The sequence below is a fragment of the Melospiza melodia genome, chromosome 1, assembly GCF_035770615.1.
Source record: "Melospiza melodia melodia isolate bMelMel2 chromosome 1, bMelMel2.pri, whole genome shotgun sequence".
In the NCBI taxonomy this organism is placed as follows: domain Eukaryota; kingdom Metazoa; phylum Chordata; class Aves; order Passeriformes; family Passerellidae; genus Melospiza; species Melospiza melodia.
The window spans coordinates 172831765-172853024 of record NC_086194.1 but is presented as its reverse complement, the minus strand read 5'-3'; the positions used below and the strand labels follow the sequence as shown (position 1 = coordinate 172853024).

At 46.4% G+C, this 21260-nt stretch overlaps 2 protein-coding genes across 2 annotated transcripts in view; both read right to left on the bottom strand.

Moving 5' to 3' along the window:
- Window positions 1-9942, bottom strand: part of ARHGAP39 (Rho GTPase activating protein 39) — a 259573-nt gene extending 249631 nt beyond the window's left edge. The window contains exon 1 of the mRNA XM_063175373.1: window positions 9886-9942. Coding sequence (XP_063031443.1) covers window positions 9886-9896 — 11 coding nt within the window. The 5' untranslated portion in view covers window positions 9897-9942. The remainder of the gene's footprint in view (window positions 1-9885) is intronic.
- A 9250-nt stretch (window positions 9943-19192) lies between these two features.
- LOC134431033 (feather keratin B-4-like) lies at window positions 19193-20305 on the bottom strand. The gene is made up of 2 exons (XM_063178985.1): window positions 20181-20305; window positions 19193-20001 (listed from the first exon to the last, which is right to left on the bottom strand). The coding sequence occupies exons 1-2, from the start codon at window positions 20303-20305 to the stop codon at window positions 19644-19646; spliced, it is 483 nt and encodes a 160-aa protein (XP_063035055.1). The 3' UTR covers window positions 19193-19643.
- Between the last annotated feature and the right edge of the window lie 955 nt (window positions 20306-21260).

The window sequence follows — 21260 nt, the reverse complement described above, 5'->3', positions numbered from 1 at the left end:
CCATAATTTTACGGCAGCACTTCCCAAAGTAACGTTTTCCAGCGGCTTTCCCAGACACGCGGATCCGCTGAAGCCGTTCCCATTCCGAGGGGAATGGAGCAGAGAGGGAAGATCCACAAAAACACGAGGCCGGCAGGGAAATGCCAGAACCTCCGGGAAAAGGAGGCCCAGAATTCACCAGAATCCGGCCCCGGCGCGATTCCGTAGGGAAAAGACCGTGAGGAAGGAGCCGTGCCTCAATCCAGGGATTTTTCCGTGTTTTTTTGGCGGTGAAGGATAAAGGGACAGAGTGGGGTGAAGGCAGTCGTGGCCCAGGAGGTGAAATCCCAGGAAAATGGGAAAAGGGTTGGGAGTGTTCACCTGGAGAAGGGAAGAAAATCTGGGAGACGCTTCCAGCGCCTGGAAGGGATCCAGGAGAGCTGGAGAGGGAATTTGGGATGAGGGATGGAGGGACAGGACACCGAGGGCAGGGATGGATGGGATTTTGGGGAGGAATTCTGCCCTGGGAGGGTGGGGAGGGGCTGGGATGGAATTCCCAGAGAATTTGCGGCTGTTCCTGGATCCCTGGAATTGTCCAAGGTCAGCTTGGACAGGGCTTGGAGCAACCTGGGATGTTGGAAGCCCATGGGTGATCCTGAAGGTCCCTTCCCACCAAAACCATTCTGGGATTTTGCTCCAACCCCGAACACAAGAATTCCAAGCCCAATTTCCAGCCAGGAACGAAACCTGCCAGGATCACAGAGTTGGGAAAATCCAACAAACAAAAACCGGGAAAATCCAACAAACAAAAACCAGAAAAATCCAACAAACAAAAACCAGGAAAATCCAACAAACAAAAATCGGGAAAACCCAACAAAAACCAGGAAAATCCAACAAACAAAAACCAGGAAAATCCAACAAACAAAACCCGGGGAAATCCAACAAACAAAAACTGGGAAAATCCAACAAACAAAAACCAGGAAAATCCAACAAACAAAAACCAGGAATCTCCAACAAACAAAAACCGGGAAAATCCAACAAACAAAAACCAGGAAAATCCAACAAAAAAACCGGGAAAATCCAACAAAAACCAGGAAAACCCAATAAACAAAAACCAGGAAAATCCAACAAAAACCAGGAAAATCCAACAAACAAAAACCAGGAAAATCCAACAAACAAAAACCGGGAAAATCCAACAAACAAAAACCAGGAAAATCCAACAAAAACCGGGAAAATCCAACAAAAACTGGGAAAACCCAACAAACAAAAACCAGGAAAATCCAACAAAAACCGGGAAAATCCAACAAACAAAAACCGGGAAAACCCAACAAACAAAAACCGGGAAAATTCAACAAAAACCAGGAAAACCAATAAACAAAAACCAGGAAAATCCAACAAAAACCGGGAAAATCCAACAAACAAAAACCAGGAAAATCCAACAAAAAACGGGAAAATCCAACAAATAAAGACCGGGAAAATCCAACAAAAACTGGGAAAATCCAACAAACAAAAACCAGGAAAATCCAACAAAAACCAGGAAAATCCAACAAACAAAAACCGGGAAAACCCAACAAACAAAAACCGGGAAAATCCAACAAACAAAAACTGGGAAAACCCAACAAACAAAAACCAGGAAAATCCAACAAACAAAAACCGGGGAAATCCAACAAACAAAAACCGGAAAAATCCAACAAAAAAAAAAAAACGGGAAAATCCAACAAACAGAAACCAGGAAAATCCAACAAACAAAAACCGGGAAAATCCAACAAACAAAAACCGGGAAAATCCAACAAACAAAAACCGGAAAAATCCAACAAAAAAAAAAAAACGGGAAAATCCAACAAACAGAAACCAGGAAAATCCAACAAACAAAAACCGGGAAAATCCAACAAACAAAAACCGGAAAAATCCAACAAAAAAAAAAACCCGGGAAAATCCAACAAAAACTGGGAAAATCCAACAAACAAAAACCGGGAAAATCCAACAAAAACCAGGAAAACCCAATAAACAAAAACCAGGAAAATCCAACAAAAACCGGGAAAATCCAACAAACAAAAACCAGGAAAATCCAACAAACAAAAACCGGGAAAATCCAACAAAAACTGGGAAAATCCAACAAACAAAAACCGGGAAAATCCAACAAATGAAAACCAGGAAAACCCAACAAATGAAAACCGGGAAAATCCAACAAAAACTGGGAAAACCCAATAAACAAAAACCAGGAAAATCCAACAAAAACCGGGAAAATCCAACAAACAAAAACCGGGAAAACCCAACAAAAACTGGGAAAACCCAATAAACAAAAACCAGGAAAATCCAACAAAAACCGGGAAAATCCAACAAACAAAAACCAGGAAAACCCAACAAACAAAACCTTCTCCCTCTGAGTGTCCATTCCCGGCCTCTCATTTGCTCCAAGCCTTACGAGAGCTTCCTCAACAATCAGGAATTTTCCCTGCGGGAACGGCATTTCCTGATCTTGGAATGACACCGCTGGGTCACTCCACTGCCTCTTCCCATTTATTTTTTGGGAAAGACTTGGAAAAAAAAAAGGAAATAAGATTTATTTTCAGATTTATTTTCCTCTCAGGAACGTGGAGATGGGGATATCCAGCTTCCCAAAAGACAGAGTGATGCTTTCAGCTCCCTAAAAAAAAAACCTGGGATTGGTGGGTTTATTCCCTAAAAATCAGGATGGACGTGGGAATGTTTAAAGGGCAGGAGCGGGAGGAAGGAAATAAATCAAATCCCTGGATCCGTGAAGGTCAAGGAAAGAACGAGGGATGAAGAATTTGGGAAATGGGAGGCACCTCCCATTGGAGCAGCACAATGTGATCCTTTCAGGAGCTGGAAAAACCAAAAAAAAAATCCCGGGATTTGGGGATGCCTGGGAGCAATTTCAGGGATAACACCGAATTCCCAAGGGCGCGGGGAGGTCTGGAGCGCTCGGCTTCTCCCCCTCGGCACCTGGAGCACATTCATCCCTCAAACACTTCTGGAATTAAAAATAGCCGGCCTGGATGAGCCGGAGAGAACAAATTCCAGCCGGAATGTTTATTTTTGGGAAGAGCCAGAGGAGGAAGAGGAAAAGGTCGGGGTTCAATGCGTTATTTAGAGCATGTAAGGAAATAATCACTGGAGCAAAAATGCAGGAGGGAGAGCGAGGAACGGGGATTTAAAGGAATTTTTTGGAATTTTTTTTTTTTTTTTTTTTGAAGGAAGAGGTCACTGGAACAACTCTGTAACCGCCTTAACCAAATCTTATTAATCTAAATGAAATTCCCACCAATGCTTTTCATCCAGAGCGAACATTCCCAAATGAAAACTCTCAACCAAATCTTAATAATCTAAATGAAATTCCCACCGGTGCTTTTCATCTGGAGCGAACATTCCCGAATGAAAACTCTTAACCAAATCCTAATAATCTACATGAAATTCCCACCGGTATTTTTCATCTGGAGCGAACATTCCCGAATGAAAACTCTTAACCAAATCTTAATCATCTAAATGAAATTCCCACCGGTATTTTTCATGTGGAGCGAACATTCCCGAATGAAAACTCTTAACCAAATCTTAATAATCTAAATGAAATTCCCACCGGTATTTTTCATCTGGAGCGAACATTCCCGAATGAAAACTCTCCACCAAATCTTAATCATCTGAATGAAATTCCCACCGGTATTTTTCATCTGGAGCGAACATTCCCGAATGAAAACTCTCAACCAAATCTTAATAATCTAAATGAAATTCCCACCGGTATTTTTCATCTGGAGCAAACATTCCCGAATGAAAACTCTTAACCAAATCTTAATCATCTAAATGAAATTCCCACCGGTATTTTTCATCTGGAGCGAACATTCCTGAATGAAAACTCTTAACCAAATCCTAATAATCTACATGAAATTCCAACCGATGCTTTTCATCCGGAGCGAACATTCCCGAATGAAAACTCTTAACCAAATCCTAATAATCTACATGAAATTCCCACCGGTATTTTTCATGTGGAGCGAACAATTCCCCAATGAAAACTCCATAAAACGGCGACAGAACGGCCCCTGAAATCCCAGATTTTATTATTTGGGATCCCTCCCCCAAATCCAGGCCCCTCCACGGCCAAATTCTAAATTCCACCATCGTGGAACGTGTGGTTTTACAGGATTTGACATCAATTTGACTCTGGAATCTGCCTGAATTCCCAGCTGTGTTTTGTGGTTTGGATTCGGGATTTTTTTTTTTTCCCAAGGTTTTTGGGTCATTATTTGGTCGGGCTTTTTTTTGTGGTGGCTGTTCCCAAATTCCCAGAGGCGGGAACTCCCAAAATCCATCATTTCTCAGGAAAGGAATGACGGTAAAGCTTTGGTTTCCTGGGAATAGTTTAATGAGTTCCAAAAAACCTGGAATTTTGGGATCAAGGCCTAAGTGGGTCACCATCAAATCCAGGTAAAGAACTAATGGATTCATCCCAATTTTCCGGGAAATGGGGGGGAAAAAAAACCTTTAAAGGAGCACAAAGTTGAGGGAATTCCTTCCCTGGAGCTCCACCTGAGAACATCAGGATTATCCATAGGGATCCATCAGGAATTCTCCATCCCTAAAGAGGGGATTTGGTGGGATGAGATTTTCATGGAGTGGATTCCCCACATTCCCAGGAATTGTGATGTCCAACCAACCACACACACACACACAATATTTTTCCAGAAGCCTGGAATTCCACAGAACACCTTTTCTAAAAATGATTGTGGATCATTTTGGGATGATCCAGCCTGGAAATCCTACAAAGGTTGGAAAATCCATAAAAACCACGGATGGGGTTGCATCTAGGGTAAAAAAGCAGCTCCTTCTCCCAAAAAAAACAGCAGCACCAATGGATAAATTCCCAAAAAAAAAAATTGGGATAAAACTGAACTGATCAATTTTCATGGATATCAGGAAAAACCCATCGTGAAACACAACCTGAGTCAGGATTTGGAAAACCATTCCCTTTCCTTCCAACATTTTCAGGGTTGAACTCCATTTTTTTTTTTTTTTTTTTTTTATTTCAAGGGTCTTTTTCCAGCCCAAACAATTCCACAAATCCCTGGCCCCTCGTTGCTCCCAGCACGCCAAGCAGCCGATCCCACGGCACAGCGGGGCATTCCCAAAAATCCCTTTGAACCCATCTCCAGCCCCTCTGGAAAAGTTCAGCCCGAGGACATCTGGCTCACAGACAGCCCTCACAGACCTTGGATTTCGTGGGTTTGCAGCTGGAAAAATCCAGGATTTGGGCGGGAAAAGCAAAGGTTTCCCTGGAAAACGAGGGCATCCCCGCAGGCCTTTCTTCCCAAAGAAAGCACCAAAATGCTCCTTTCCAATGGGAATAATTATGGGATGATCCTAAAATCCATCCCTGGTTCTGATGGCATGACTTGTGCCACCACCAGTGACACAGAACTCTGATTTTTTGAGTTAAATTCACCCAAATTCAGGCTCGGTTAGGCCTGGAATTTCTCCCTGCCAGCGACCCCAGGACCCAACACTCCAATCCAGGCCAGGCTGGATTGGGATTGGATAAATCTGGGATCATGGGAAGTGTCCCTTCTTGTGGGATTGGGCGGGGTTTGAGGCCTCTTCCTAGCCAAACCACTCCAGGATTTTGTAATTCAGGATACTCCAAGAAAATGGACATCCCAATTCCAGGGTATTCCAAGAAAATGAATGTCCAATTCCAGGATATTCCAAGAAAATGGATATTCCAATTCCAGGATATTCCAAGAAAATGGATATCCCAATTCCAAGAAAATTGATATCCCAATTCCAGGGTATTCCAAGAAAATGGATATTCCAATTCCAGGGTATTCCAAGAAAATGGATATTCCAATTCCAAGAAAATGGATATCCCAATTCCAGGACATTCCAAGAAAATGGATATCCCAATTCCAGGATATTCCAAGAAAATGGATATCCCAATTCCAGGATATTCCAAGAAAATGGATATCCCAATTCCAGGATATTCCAAGAAAATGGATATTCCAATTCCAGGATATTCCAATTCCCTTTGGAGGAAAGGGAAGGCCGCTGGATGCTCATCCCGAGGGAAGGAATAAAACCCTCGATCCCCCCAAAATCCACATGGAAAAACACTCGGAGAACTCCAAAATCCAGCACAAAACCACACAAACAACCCGAGATCCCACAATTCCGGACCGATCCGCATCCACAACGAAATCCCCCCTTCCCCGAAACCATGGGCAGCACCAAATCCCAGCTCCCCACACCCCCCAGTCCCGCTGATTTTGGGATCCACGAGCTTCCATCTGGGAAAAGCCATTCCATGGGGGAAGGAGCAGAACCAAGCCCTGGGTGGAATCATCCCATCCCAATTCCGGCCCTGCCCGAGCCACCTGCTGCCGGCAGCTCCCTCCAAACATCCCAAATCCGCGCGTTCTCCATGGAAAATGTGGGTTTTTTGTTGTTTTTTAAATTTTGTTTTCCCCTTAATCCCAGCCAGCTGCGCGTGCCAGGTGAGGCTCCGGAGCAGCTGCGGATTTCTCCGTAGAGGTCACTCCGGGGGTTGATTAAAGTGGGAATAAATAAGAGGATAAATAAATGACTCCGCGGATAACGAAATAAGTGAAGGACCGAACAAAAAAAACGAGGGGGAAAAAAATATAAAATAAATGGGGGGGGGGGGGGAACAGATAAATGGGGGAGGAAATAAATGAGGAAATAAATGAGGAAATAAATGAGGAAATAAACGAGGAAATAAATGAATGAGGAAATAAATAAAGAAGGAAATAAACAAATGATGAAAATAAATGAATGAGGAAATAAATAAATGAGGAAATGAATAAATAAGGAAATAAATAAATAACTCCACTCCCACCCTGCAGTTTTCGCTGCCGGAGGGAAATGCAAGGAATGGGGGAAACGGCGCAGGAAAAAGAAGGGGGGAAAAAAAAATAAAATAATAAAAAAAACATCCCGGACCGGCGGCTCCGTCGCCCTCGCGAAATAAAATAAATCCCGAACAACTCTGGCCCTCCACCTTCCCAAATCCAGCGGGTTTGGGCCCCACGGATCCCCGCCCCAAATCCCAAATTCCGGCGCTGCAGCCCCCGCTCCATCCCCGCCGTCCCCTCCATCCCAGCCGGCTCCATCGCTGCCCGCTCTCCCCGTTCCCGGCGCATCCATCCACACCCATCGCCGCCACACCTTCCACCTCCACGGAAACACCGCCCGCGCCCCGCGGGATCCGCGCCGGGCAGCGGGAACCTTCCCCCGGCCCGAGGCCGGGCGGCGAGCGGGATGGGGACGGATGCGGCCCCTTCCATCGTCACCTTTCCCAGCCAGGAGGGTGGGATTTAATCCCCCCACCCCATCACCATCATCACCATCATCATCATCACCATCATCATCCTGCGGAGGGTGGGATCCAAACCCCTTCCATGGGATCCGGCAGCTCCAAACGTTCCCGGAAAGGGGAGCGGGGTGGGATTCGAGCCCTCCCGGAGGGAGCGGGGTGGGATTCAGCGCCTCCATAGGGAGCAGGGTGGGATCCAGCCCTTCCAAACCCCCCAAAAAGGGAAGCAGGATAGGATTTAACCCTTCCATAAGGAGCAGGATGGGATCCAGCCCTTCCAAATTCCTCTCAGGAAGGGCAGGGTGGGACCCAGCACCTCCAAACCCCTCTAAAAACGGAAGCAGAGTGGGATTTAACCCTTCCACAAGGAGCAGGGTGGGATCCAGTCCTTCCAAACCCCCCAGAAAGGGAAGCAGGGTGGGATTCGACCCCTCCATAGGGAGCAGGATGGGATCCAGCCCTTCCAAATTCCTCTCAGGAAGGGCAGGGTGGGACCCAGCACCTCCAAACCCCTCAAAAAGGGAAGCAGGATAGGATTTAACCCTTCCATAAGGAGCAGGGTGGGATCCAGCCCTTCCAAACCCCCCAGAAAGGGAAGCAGGGTGGGATTTAACCCTTCCATAAGGAGCAGGATGGGATCCAGCCCCTCCAAACCCCCCAAAAAGGGAAGCAGGGTGGGATTTAACCCTTCCATAAGGAGCAGGGTGGGATCCAGCCCTTCCAAACCCCCCAGAAAGGGAAGCAGGATAGGATTTAACCCTTCCACAAGGAGCAGGGTGGGATCCAGCACCTCCACATGGATCAGGACGGGATCCAGGCCCTCCATGAAACCCCTCAAGGAGAACAGGGTGGGATCCAGCCCTTCCTAAGGAATAGGATGGGATCCAGCCCCTTCATGAAACCCCTCAAGGAGAACAGGATGGGATCCAGCCCTTCCAAACCCCTCTAAAAACGGAAGCAGGGTGGGATTCGACCCCTCCATAGGGAGCAGGGTGGGATCCAGCATCTCCAAACCCCCCCCAGAATACAAGCAGGGTGGGATTTAACCCTTCCATAAGGAGCAGGATGGGATCCAGCATCTCCAAACCCCCCAAAAAGAGAAGCAGGGTGGGATTTAACCCTTCCATAAGGAGCAGGACGGGATCCAGCACCTCCAAACCCCCCAAAAAGAGAAGCAGGGTGGGATTCGACCCTTCCATGAGGAGCAGGACGGGATCCAGCATCTCCAAACCCCCCCCAAAATAGAAGCAGGGTGGGATTTAACCCTTCCATAAGGAGCAGGATGGGATCCAGCATCTCCAAACCCCTCTAAAAACGGAAGCAGGGTGGGATTTAACCCTTCCATAAGGAGCAGGGTGGGATCCAGCACCTCCAAACCCCCCAAAATAGAAGCAGGGTGGGATTTAACCCTTCCATAAGGAGCAGGACAAGATCCAGCCCCTCCAAACCCCCCCAAAATAGAAGCAGGATAGGATTTAACCCTTCCATAAGGAGCAGGACAAGATCCAGCCCCTCCAAAGCCCCCAAAAGGGAAGCAGGGTGGGATTTAACCCCTCCATAAGGAGCAGGACGGGATCCAGCATCTCCAAACCCCCCAAAATAGAAGCAGGATAGGATTTAACCCTTCCATAAGGAGCAGGATGGGATCCAGCCCCCAAAAATAGAAGCAGGGTGGGATTTAACACCTCCATAGGGAGCAGGATGGGATCCAGCCCTTCCAAACCCTTGTCAAGAACATCAGGGTGGGATCCAGCCCCTCCGTAAACCAGGGAACCGGGATCCAGCCCCAGCCACGAGGAGCAGGACGGGATCCAGCCCCTCCATAGAACGCTCTGAGAGGAGCAGGGTGGGATCCAGCCGCTCCAGGTGGGATCCAGCCCCTTCCACAGCCCCTTCCAAAGGGAGCAGGGTGGGATCCGGCCCCTCCAAACCCGCCCGAAGCAGAAGCAGGGTGGGATTTAACCCCTCCACGAGGAGCAGGGTGGGATCCAGCACTTCCAAACCCCCCCCAAAAAAGGGAAGTAGGGTGGGATTTAACCCCTCCACCGGGAGCAGGATGGGATCCGATTCCCCCCCTTAATCCTTTCCCAATTGCCCCCGAAATCCAGGGTGGGGTTCGGCTCCATCCCCCCCCCGTTTTTCCCCATCCCCTTCCCGCAGCCACGGGCATCCAGGTGGGCGCATCCAGCCCCCCCCTCCATGCACCAAAATCCGGGACGGGGGTTTTGGAATTCTCCAGCCCCACCAACACACCTGGATGCAGCGCAGGTGGCGATGCCCACACCCAGCACCCCAAAAAACCCAAAAACGGAACCGGAGGAGGACGGAACACCCAAAAAGGGGCTGAGACCCCCAAAGTGCTGACTGGGGAGGGCAAAGACCCCCCAAGGGCACCTCGGAGAGGGGGGGGCATCCCGATAAGCGCCATACGAGGAGGACGGGGACGCAACAAGGGGTCCCCAAAGGGGGTTTAGGGGGGGTTTGGACCATGCGGCGCAGCCCCCCCCCCCCACCCAGCCCACCCGCCCCCCCGTCCCCAATTCCCCCGCCGCGATGCCGCCGCTCACCTCTCCGCCATGATCCCCGGCGGCTCTACCGCTCGCCGCCGCCGGCCCCGGCCCCGGTTCGGGCTCCCATGGCCCCCCCGTGACCGACCCCGAGCGCCCCCCCGGCCCCTCCTCGCTCCGCGGCCGCTCCCGGCGCGCTCCGACCCCGCCGCGTCCCCGTCACCAGCGACAACGGCGGCGCGGCCAATGGGGGCAGAGCCGGGGGGCGGGGCCAGGCGCGGGACACGCCCTTTATTCAAATGAGGGGGGCGGGGAGAAGGCTCCTCCCCGCGGGGGATGATGGGAGGGGTTGGAGGATGGGGGTTTTGGGGGGGGGGGGGTGGAGTGCGCGTGCGCTATGGGAAACACGGTAGCGCGGGAGGGGGGGGGGGGGGAGGCGTGGTGCGCGTGCGCGCTGGGAATTACGGTAACCACGGAGATGCGGCGCGTGTTGTGCGCGTGCGCACTTGGAAGTACGGTAGTTTTGTGATGCGCACTATATGGAATTACGGTAGCTGTGTTCTGATGCGCATGAAGAAATACGGTAGCTGTGTTGCGATGCCCATTAGGAAGTACGGTAATTATGTTCTAATGCGCATTAGGAAATACGGTAGTTGTTTTGTGAATGTGCATTGGGAATTACGGTAGTTGTTTTGTGATGCGCACTACAAATTACGGTAGCCGCTGCGCGCAAGCGCATTTGTGGTGAGAGGATTGCGCTGCTCTTTGGGAAAAACGGTACTTGTGCGCATGCGCGTTTAGGAGCATCTTATTTCTAGTATATGCTGTTGCAATTACGGTAGTTGTGGTGCGCATGCGCTCTGGGCGACATGGAAGGGTGCGATACACACTCGGAAATACGGGAGTGATGGCGCGCATGCGCGTTTGGAAGTGATATTTATGCCGTGCATGCGCATTGAGAAGTACGGTACCTCTGGAATTACGGCGCCTTTGGAATTACGGCACTTGAGACGGGATGCGCATTTGTAATTACGGTAGCCGTGCTTGGATGAGCATTTGGAATTAGGGCGGTTGTGGTGCGCATGCGTATCTGGAAACGCGGCGGTGCGGGCGCGCATTTGTAATTACGGTATCGCGGTGCGGCGCTTTGGATCTACGGCGTCTGAGGAGCGCATGCGCAACTGTAAATACGGTACTTGCGCGATCCTCATGTGGAACTGCGATACTTGGTGTGCGCATGCGCTTTTGGACACACGGTGCATACAGGACATTACGGTATTTAAGGTGGGCATGCGCATGTCGAGGTACGGTAATTCTGTGATGCACAATCAGAATTGTTTTAGTTGTGATTGCGCGTACGCACCTGGAATTACGGTAACCGTGTGATGTTGCGCATTTAGAATACGTTCCTTTCAGTGCGCATGCGCAAGGTGAAATTACGGTAGCGCGACGGGCACTCAAAAAAAAAAAAATCCGGTATTTCTTTTGCACATGCGCATTTGAAATAACGACGGCGGCAATGCGCATGCGCGCTGGAAATTACGGTACCGGTGTGATGCGCAGTAGAAAAATTACGGTACCCGCGGCGCGCACGCGCATTTGTAAATACGGTAATCCCGTATTTCCCGAAGTTTTGGGGAGGGGGGAAACACGCGTGGGAGCCGCGCCATCCACACCCACATTCCCATTCCCTCCCTGGAGTCTTTGGGATGGGGATGGAGACCCCAAACCGGGAGGCTCCAACCCCTCCATGCCCTCCCAGCTCTGCCCACTCTTCACTCTGGGGGATCCACTGAAATTTGTTCAACCCAAATTTTTCCCTCCCTCAGACATTCCCTCACTGGGATCAGCACACCCCAAAACCTCCAAAAACCCCAAGGAAAAATCCCAAAATATATTTTTGGAAGGATAAAGGACACCTGGCCAGGGTGACAACGGAGCTGAGGACACCATGAGACTTTTGGAGCAGCTTTCGCCCCTTGGCCAAAACTCAGGAAATTCAAATTTCTCATGGGAGGACAAGTTGGGTCACAGTGAGAAACCAACCACAAACCCCTTTTATTCCCTTTCCAGCCCCAGCACAATCCCTGAGGTTTTCTTGCAGTTTTTCCAGAGTTTTTTGCAGTTTTTCCAGGGGGATGGAGACCCCAAACCGGGAGGCTCCAACCCCTCCATGCCCTCCCAGCTCTGCCCACTCTTCACTCTGGGGATCCACTGAAATTTGTTCACCCCAAATTTTTCCCTCCCAAAACCAAACCCCCAAAAACCCCAAGGAAAAAACCCAAAATATATTTTTAACCCAAAATATATTTTTAGAAGGATAAAGGACACCTGGCAATGGTGACAACGGAGCTGAGGACACCACGAGACTTTTGGAGCAGCTTTCACCCCGTGGCCTAAACTCCAGAAATTCAAATTTCTCATGAGGGGACAAGTTGGGTCACGGTGAGAAACCAACCACAAACCCCTTTTATTCCCTTTCCAGCCCCGGCACAATCCCTGAGGATTTTTTGCAGTTTTTCCAGAGTTTTTTGCAGTTTTTCCAGGGGGATGGAGACCCCAAACTGGGAGGCTCCAACTCCTCCGGGGCCCCCCAGCTCTGCCCACTCTTCACTCTGGGGGATCCACTGAAATTTGTTTACCCCAAATTTTTCCCTCCCAAAACCAAACCCCCAAAAACCCCAAGGAAAAAACCCAAAATATATTTTTAACCCAAAATATATTTTTAGAAGGATAAAGGACACCTGGCAATGGTGACAACAGAGCTGAGGACACCCCGAGACTTTTGGAGCAGCTTTCACCCCATGGCCTAAACTCGGGGAAATTCAAATTTCTCATGAGGGGACAAGTTGGGTCACGGTGAGAAACCAACCACAAACCCCTTTTATTCCCTTTCCAGCCCCGGCACAATCCCTGACTTGCAGTTTTTCCAGGAATTTGGCCGGCTGGCTCAGCAGTGCCCGGGGTGCTGCTCACATGTTCTCTCTCTCCTCTCTCCACGGCTCCCTCACGTCCAGCCGTGCTTTTTTTGGGAGCAGAAAGACCCAAACCCCGCCAGGTTTTCTCCTTTGGGACGCGCATGGAGGCTGGGAAAGGGTGAGTCAGTAAAATTTTGGGGTTTTTTTCTCCCGTTTCTGTCGCTCTTTAGGTTTAGTTTTGGAAATATTTTGTTTTGGGATCGTTGTTTTTATGGGTTTTGGTGGTTTTTTTTTCAATTTAACCTGATTTTTCCAGAATAACAGAGCAGCTTTGCCCTTTTCTCTGAGGATCCTGATCCGAGAAAATCCATTCCATCACCAAAGCATGGAATGGTTTGGGTTGGAAGGGAATTTCACCAAATTCCACCCCCCTGCCATGGCCAGGAACATCTCCCACCATCCCAGGTGCTCCAAGCCCCGTCCAACCTGGCCTTGGATGCTTCCAGAGGAAAATCAGGACATCTCTGAGGGGTGGGATGTGGCACCTGGGGACGTGGCCGAGCTCCCTTCCCACCCAAAACCATTCCATGATTTTATTCCTGGGCTCAGCCTCTCTTTGTTCTGCCTGGAGCTTTTCAGGGGGGCTCCAAGTGAATTTTGAATTTTCGTGACTTTTAAACCTTGATTAAAAATGAGATGCCCGTGAATTCCCACTGTCTCCATCACCATGGAAACGTGAGACTGTTGTCTTTTAATATTTTTAAGTTACATAAAGGTTTGGAACAACTCTGAAACCGCCCCAGTGATTAAACAAGAGGAACAGTGGAAAAATTAAATCCACTTTTGGACCAAGGAAATGACGGGAATGGATGGTCTTGAACCAGTCTGAACCATTCCATAAATAAAATCCAACGACTTAAAATTCCATAAATAAAATTCCATAAATAAAATCCAATCCCATTTATTCCACAGCCCAAATCTTGGAGTGCTGATGTTTTAATCCCATTTTTTAACACGCTGCTCCCTCTGTGTTCCCCCTGGCCTGTTGAAATTCCAACATTAGAGAATGAAGCTGGAGAACAGGACTCCTTCAGGATGGAAAGCATTTTTTGGGATGATTTTTTTTCCCCCCATGTCGGTGATTTTGCTTTCCTGGCTCTCCAGGAAATAAATATTTTTATATTTATGAATGAATTCATCTTTTATGAATTTAGAAACTATTCACATACGCCCAAATAGTTTCTAAATTAATAAAAAATGAATTCATTCAAAAATATAAAAATACAAAAAATATATTTTATAGATATAATTTATAATATATTATATAGAAATATATCATATTATAATAATATAATATAATATAATATAATATAATATAATATAATATAATATAATATAATATAATATAATATAATATAATATAATATAATATAATATAATATAATATAATATAATATAATATAATATAATATAATATAATATATATATTATAATACATTATATTATATTATATTATATTATATTATATTATATTATATTATATTATATTATATTATATTATATTATATTATATTATATTATATTATATTATATTATATTATATTATATAACAAAAGGAAATATTATATAATAAATATTAAATATTTATTATATTATATATAATACAAAATTATATTTTACTCGATATATTATATAAAATAAATTATAAATTTTAAAATATTCATTCATAAAAATCTTCATCTCTGTTTTCTTGGCTTCTCCAAAAGGTGTCCTTGTCCTTCTCCTGAATTTAGAAATGACTCACATACACCTAAATAGTTTCTAAATTAATAAAAAATTAATTCATTCATAAATATAAAAATATATTTTATATATATAACATATAATATATTATATTAGAAATAAATATAATATATTGTATTTATTGTATTGTTTATATTATATTATATTATATTATATTATATTATATTAGATTAGATTAGATTAGATTAGATTAGATTAGATATAAATTTATATTTTGTTTTACAAATTATATAAAATAAAATATAAATTTTAAAATATTCATTCATAAAAAAATCTTCATCTCTGTTTGTTTGGCTTCTCCAAAATGTGTCCTTGTCCTTGTCCTTCCCTTTTTCTTGGGAAATTGGGAAATGTTGTTGTTGTCCCACCTGGGAGCCGCAGGAATTCACAAAGTCCTCTTGAGTAACAGCGGATTTTGGGAGTGGAAAATATAATTTCAGTCCTGGAGAAATTAATAATATTGTATTATAAATCCAATTTCAGCCCGCACCTGAGCCCTCTCCTGGTTCCTGAGCAATCCTGCCAGGGAATAACAAAACCCGGGAGGGGAGGAGGGCTCGGAGCCTGGCCTGGTGCGCACGGGCCCAGGGAGGCCCGGGCAGAAACCCCAAAAATTCCCTCTAAAGTTTGGCCCTGCTGAGGTGAACGGGTTGGGCTCCTAAATCCTCATGGAATGGTTTGGGTTGGGAAGGACCCTGAAATCCAGCTGGTTCCGTGCCCTGATTCTCCCAATGCCTTTGTGTGGGCGGCTTTTCTCCAGAGCGGTGAATTCCAAGGCCGCGGGGTTTGCTTTGGGCGGAGCCGTCGCTCCAGAGGCTTTTCCAGGCTGGAGGGACTTGGGCTCCCTTCCCGGGGTCAGGAATAACGGGGTGCTGGCACTGGGGTCCTGCAGGGAAGGGATGGGGCCGATGGATTTGCTTCCTTTGCTTCCCGTGGAAAGTTTGATTTGGCTGAAATCTTTGGGACAGGACGAGGGGAATGGCTTGGAGTGACGGAGGGAATTTGGGATATTGGGAATGAATTCCTCCCTGTGAGGGTGGTGAGGGGCTGGAATGGAATTCCCCGAGAAGCTGTGGCTGTCCCTGGAGCCCTGGATGTGTCCAAGGCCAGTTTGGAGCAACCTGGGATGGTGGAGCGAGGTTGGAAGGAGATGAGCTTGGAGGTCTTTTCCAACCCAAAGCGTTCCATGATTCCATTTCCAATTGTGGCAGCAGCGTTTCTCCGAGGGCTCCTGTTGAGCTCGGCACCTTCTTGAAGGAATTTAATTTAATTCTGATTTATGGGAATTTCAATTAGCAGAGGGAGGAGAATCTAAGGGTCATCTCCTGTTGAGGAATGACGATGCCAAACTTCCTCTTAACCAAAATATTGCCGCTGTTCTTGCCGGAATTATGGAATAATTAACGGAATTATTTTGGTTGGAATAATAATGGAATTATTTTGGTTGGAAAAGACCTCCAAGGTCACAAATCCCAACCGTTAACAGCACAGAGCCGTCCTTTCAGCTGGAAAGGTCAGCGCGGGTTTTCAGGTGATATTTAAGGTGAGCAAACAAACAGAAGAGATTTGGTTGGAAACCCAGGGCAAGGATCCTTTTCCCGATCCTCCAGGATCCCAGGCGGCCCCGAAAGGACGGATCTGTCCCGATGTGGTGCTTTGAGGGATTCCTGGGAGATCTTTAAAATCACTCTGCAGCGGCTCGGATCATCCCTCGTGGTTTCAGGCCGTCCCAAAGGCGTTTTTAGCTGCGTCCCAAAAGTCTGGTGGAGCGAGGGCTCCTGGCCGGCTCCCGATGGATCGGGAATTTCTCTCCGTGCCTGGTGGGTTTTGCACGTGATGAGTCTTGATGAGCTTCGTTAGCTCCGGAGCAGCTAACGAGCAACCAGGATGGCAGGCTTGGAGCAAGTCATGGAATCCTGGAATGATGGAATGATGGAATGATGGAATGATGCTTGGAGCAACCTGGGATGGTAGAAGTTGTCCCTGCCCAGGCAAAAACGTTGGAATTAAAGATCTTGAAGGTCCTTTCCCACCCAAACCCTTCTGGAATTCCCTGACCTCCAGATTGTCCCAAATTTTCCATCAGGGTGGGGACAGGGAGGGCAGGAGGTGACAACGCCCAAAACTGGTGGTCCAAGGACCCTGAGGATTGTGAATTGTGACATGGAATTGGTGCAGAGCTGAGGGGTCTGAGGCACCCAGGACATTTGTTTTGGGAAATTTCAGAATTTGTTCTTTTTATCAACATTTTTGGCAGCATTTTGACTTTGGATCATTGTCCATCCCTCTTTCCCGCAATTTACATTTTTTTGTTTTCTGCCATTTTCCCCCTCTTTTTGTTAAAATTTATTCCTTTCCCTTTCTCCCTCTCTGTTTGTGGGCTCATTGCTCAATCTTAATAATTTCATTAGGTGGAGTTTACTTACCAGGTGTTTTCTATTTTTTTGGCAGCCTTTCTCCCCCAGAAGGCCTTTGCCTGGTGGTTTGGTTTTGGCATTTATTCTGATTTATCCTGGTGGGGCTTTATGGATTTACTTAAAACAGGAGATTTTTGGAGTTTTTTTTAACCTTTATGGGGTTATTTTTCCTTCCCCATCTGCTTGCAAGGGTCTGTTGATGGATTTATCAATTGCAGCTGGTTTTGAGGGTTATTATTATTATTATTATTATTATTATTATTATTATTATTATTATTATTATTATTATTATTATTATTATTATTATTATTATTATTATTATTATTATTATTATTATTATTATTATTATGATGTTGAAAATCAGGGGTCCTGATTCCATAGGACATGGAAAAGATGAGCAGCACTTTCACCTCCACACCAGAGTGTCATGAAATTAATTTTTCTGGTTGATTAAACACTCACTGTGAAAGGCACCAAAAAAAGCTGGATTAATATAAATTACATTTTATTATATTTTGTTGATATAGGGTTTGATGGGAAGGTCCACTCTACTAATTAAATTATATTCTAAAATTTTGGGGTTGGGAAAAACCTCCAAGGTTGTCAACTTAGGTGAGATGTAAAAGGGAATATAGAATTAATTTATAATTATTTATGTGGATAATGAAATAGTGGGATTTTATCAGGGGGTTATCATTGTCTTATCACTGGTTTATTGTTCTTATCAATGAAGTGACTCATTAGGATTGGCCACAATTAGAAGAGGGACTGAGCCATAGGTTGCAGATGGCAAAATTCGATATTTATATTTGTATAAATATATAAATGTATTTAAATTTATTGTAAGGATTATATTTATATTTATATTTATAATTATATTTATATTTATTTATTTTATTTTAGTTTAGTTTTAGTTTTAGTTTTGGTTTGTTTTTTTTTTTTTTTTTTATTGTAAGGAATTGAAATCTTGAAATCAGCTTCCAAAGGGGCATAAAATCGTGGAATTGTTGAGATTGGAAAGGAAAAGCCCTCTGAGAGTGAGTCCTGCTCTTCCCCCAGCCGTGCCAAAGCCACTCCAAACCATGTCCCCGAGTGCCATTCCCACATGGATGTTGGTCCCTCTCAGGGATGGGGAATTCCGGGAAGGAGTTTTTCAATATTTGCTTTCCAAACCAAATATTTCTAATTCTATGGGGAATTGTTTATAAACCAACCCATCCTGGCCTTGAATGCTTCCAGGGATTGAAGTGAGGCCCGGGATGGTTTTTGTGGCCATTCCTTGGCCTTGGCTTTGACGCAGGACACGGGAGATGCCTTGGACAATGAGGGAAGTTTTCCCTGTGTGAAAGGGACCAGAGCTTGTTTGGTTGGTTCCTTACAGGTTATGGAATGGATATTGGACTATAATTCCATTTTATAACCCCAAAAGCCCATTCTTTATTCACATAACTCGTTTTTTTGCACTTTTACAGACTCCAATTGGTTGGTAATTTCTTGCCAATTACTTTACTGGTTAGTAATAAATTGTTATTCTGTATTGATTGGTCACTCAAACGCCCTTTGTGTGCATACAGGAAAAGTTGTTTGTGAGAGATAATTATCATTTTTCTATCTAACATTGTAAAAACAGTTTGTACAGGTGTAAGTTGTTTTCTTCAAGCAGGAATAGATTGTTTTGTTAACAAACTGTTCATACAAGGATTGCTCCCACGTGGGGAATTTCAAAGTGCTAACTTGACAAGGCCAGCCACTGATTGTAGGAGAGCAGGCTTGATTTTATGAGGCCTTTCTTTATAATTTTTTGTATAATTATTTTTTATAATTTTTAAAAATAATTTTTAATATAATTTTTCTACCTTACTGCAACAAATAGGGACATTGAAGTCAGTGCTGAATCCATGGAAGGGAATAACACATTTTTCCCACTTCTTTTTTCTCCTCCTCCTTTCTCCCCTGCCTCCAGAATTCCTTTCTGTTTCTCCTTATGGAGTGGTGTTAGGGAAGGAGGTTGGTCAAAAAGGAAGGAAAAAAAATTAAACCAGGCTGAAATATTGGGCTGAGATATTTCCCTGAATAAGCCTTGGCATCTTGGAGGGTCATTTCTTCTGGGATGAGTGGAAAAAGGGTGAACACCAAACCTGAGGCCTGTTGGAGCTGATGGAAAATTGAAACTTGGATGGAGGCTGTGAGTGGTCGGAAGAAGCTTGGTAGAAGAAAGAAAAAGGAATCATGATGCAAGAAAACTTTATTGAGGCAAAAAAACAACAAGTAAAAAGCAGGAGAAATAAATAAAATGGAGCTGGTCTGAGGTGGAACAGGACAAACATCAGCACAGATCCTTTCATTGCAGCAGGCCTGGCCGGAGCATCAGGGATTTCCTGTCCCACAGTGGCAGCAGCCAGGCAGAGGTGCCCGAGGGTCTCTGGCTTGGGAGAAGGGGTTTGTCCAGAGGGGAATGGACAGAGCAGAAGGGTCCTTGGCGAGCAGGGAGCAGGAGAAGAGCAGGAGACAGATGGGCCACGTTTGGGGACAGCTGGCCTGCTGCCTTGGTTGGTGCCCGCAGAGCAGGAGCTGGAAGTGCTGAGTCCGTTTGAGAATCTGGTCCCAGGGATGTGTCCTCAATGCCTGAGATGAGTTCCATGGAGTGGGTGGTTGGTGTCAGGGGTGGTGCTGAGGGCCCTTAGCAGATGTTGCCATAGCCCCTTCTGCCATAGCAGCCCAGGCCTCCCAGCCCATAGCCAAATCCACGGCCATAGCCAAGGCCGTAGCCAAAGCCACCAAATCCGCCAGAGATGGGCTGTCCCTGCACACTGAGCTCAGTGCCCACGGCAGCCGAGGAGGTGGATCCGACGGCGGTGCTCTGGGGGAAGGAGGTCATGATGGGTCCTGGCAGGGTGACCAGCACAGGAGAAGGCTGGATAACAACTCGGGAATCCTGGCATTGCAGGGCACAGGGCTCGTTGCAGCTGTTGGCCAGCGGGGTGGGTCCGCAGGGTTGGCAGATGTTGTAGCAGGCCATGGGTGTGGTGTGGAGGGTCCTGGAAGAGAGAGAGGGGTGAGGCCGGGTGGGGATGCAGCAGGGTATGGGAGTGTGGAGGCTGCTGTGGGGCTGTGGGGAGGTGTGAGAGGTGCTGGGGCTGGGGCTGAGCGTGCTGGAAGAGAGGGGTGAGAGGTGCAGGAGCAGGAGGGTCAGGGGATTCAGGGTATTGAGACTCACCTGGTTGTCTGCAGGAGCAGGAGGAGAAGGCTTGAGGAGAAGTGTGTGAGGGAGAGAGGCTCTGGGCTGGCTTTTATGCTGATCCTGGATGGGTGGGACAGCCTTGTGCCATGGCCTTGGGGCATTTTTGAGGCAGCAGTTCTTTCGTTACTAGTGATTAATGAGGTGGGGAATGTTTTCCCTCCCACAATTTTGCAGTTCCGTGTCCAGCTCTTGTTGCTGTGTACATTTGACCTTGGCAGGAACATTAATAATTTGGTATTTGGGTGGATGTGATTGTTCAATGTGTTTCAGCGAGGGCTTAATAAGCAACCAGGGCCCCGAAGATCTGCGATGTCATCAGTGAGATCATTTTGTGGCACTTGTGTGCTGTGGTTTGGGGGTGCCTTGTGAAGACTGGGACTCTGTTCTGTGCCGCTGGATGTCCATCTGTCATTGCGTCCATCCAGGAATGCTGAGGGAGCTTTGAGGAGCTCCTGGGCAGGTCACTCTGGAACAGCTTGGCAAGGTCCTGGTGCCTGGAAGTTCCTTGTGATGGATGAAAGAGATTTCCTGGCCTTGTGTCTTGAGTGAGATCGAGAGACAATCTGGAAAACGAGAGCACAGTCAGGCTGAGATGTTCCAATGTTTGCTTCCATTTGTATTTTTCAAATTTACAAGACAGCATTCACTGTCATTTAAAGTGCATTCCTTGACCTGGTTTAGAAATCCAGTAAACAAACAACAAACCTGATCCCTTTTTGCCAGGGCTGTGACCTCGATTCTCTCATTCCTCATTCAAGCCACGAGGTTTCATAACTTTTGTTCTATAAATGTTAACATCGTGTCCCTCTGAGCAAAACCTACTAATTACTAACAGACAACCAGTGTGGTCCTTCCCCTCCCCTCTCCTGGTTCCGGCGTGTCTTTGTCAATTATGTGATTCCACGTCCCTCTCTTGAGGCCATGCCCACCTGACCTTGGTGACAGCTTTTAATTAATTGCAAATTACAGTGACCAAATCCTGCTGCTGATGGTTCTTGCCTGGGCAGGCCGAAGACGTGACCAGGGTTTTGGAGAGCTGTGGTGTCATCATTTAGG

Bases quoted from the DNA above. Each gene is read 5' to 3' on its own strand.
- LOC134431033 (XM_063178985.1), bottom strand. From the start codon at position 20,305: ATGCCCCAAGGCCATGGCACAAGGCTGTCCCACCCATCCAGGATCAGC. The intron at 20,002-20,180 runs GTGAGTCTCAAT...TCTCTCTTCCAG, and splicing joins CTGCTCCTGCAGACAACCAG to GACCCTCCACACCACACCCA.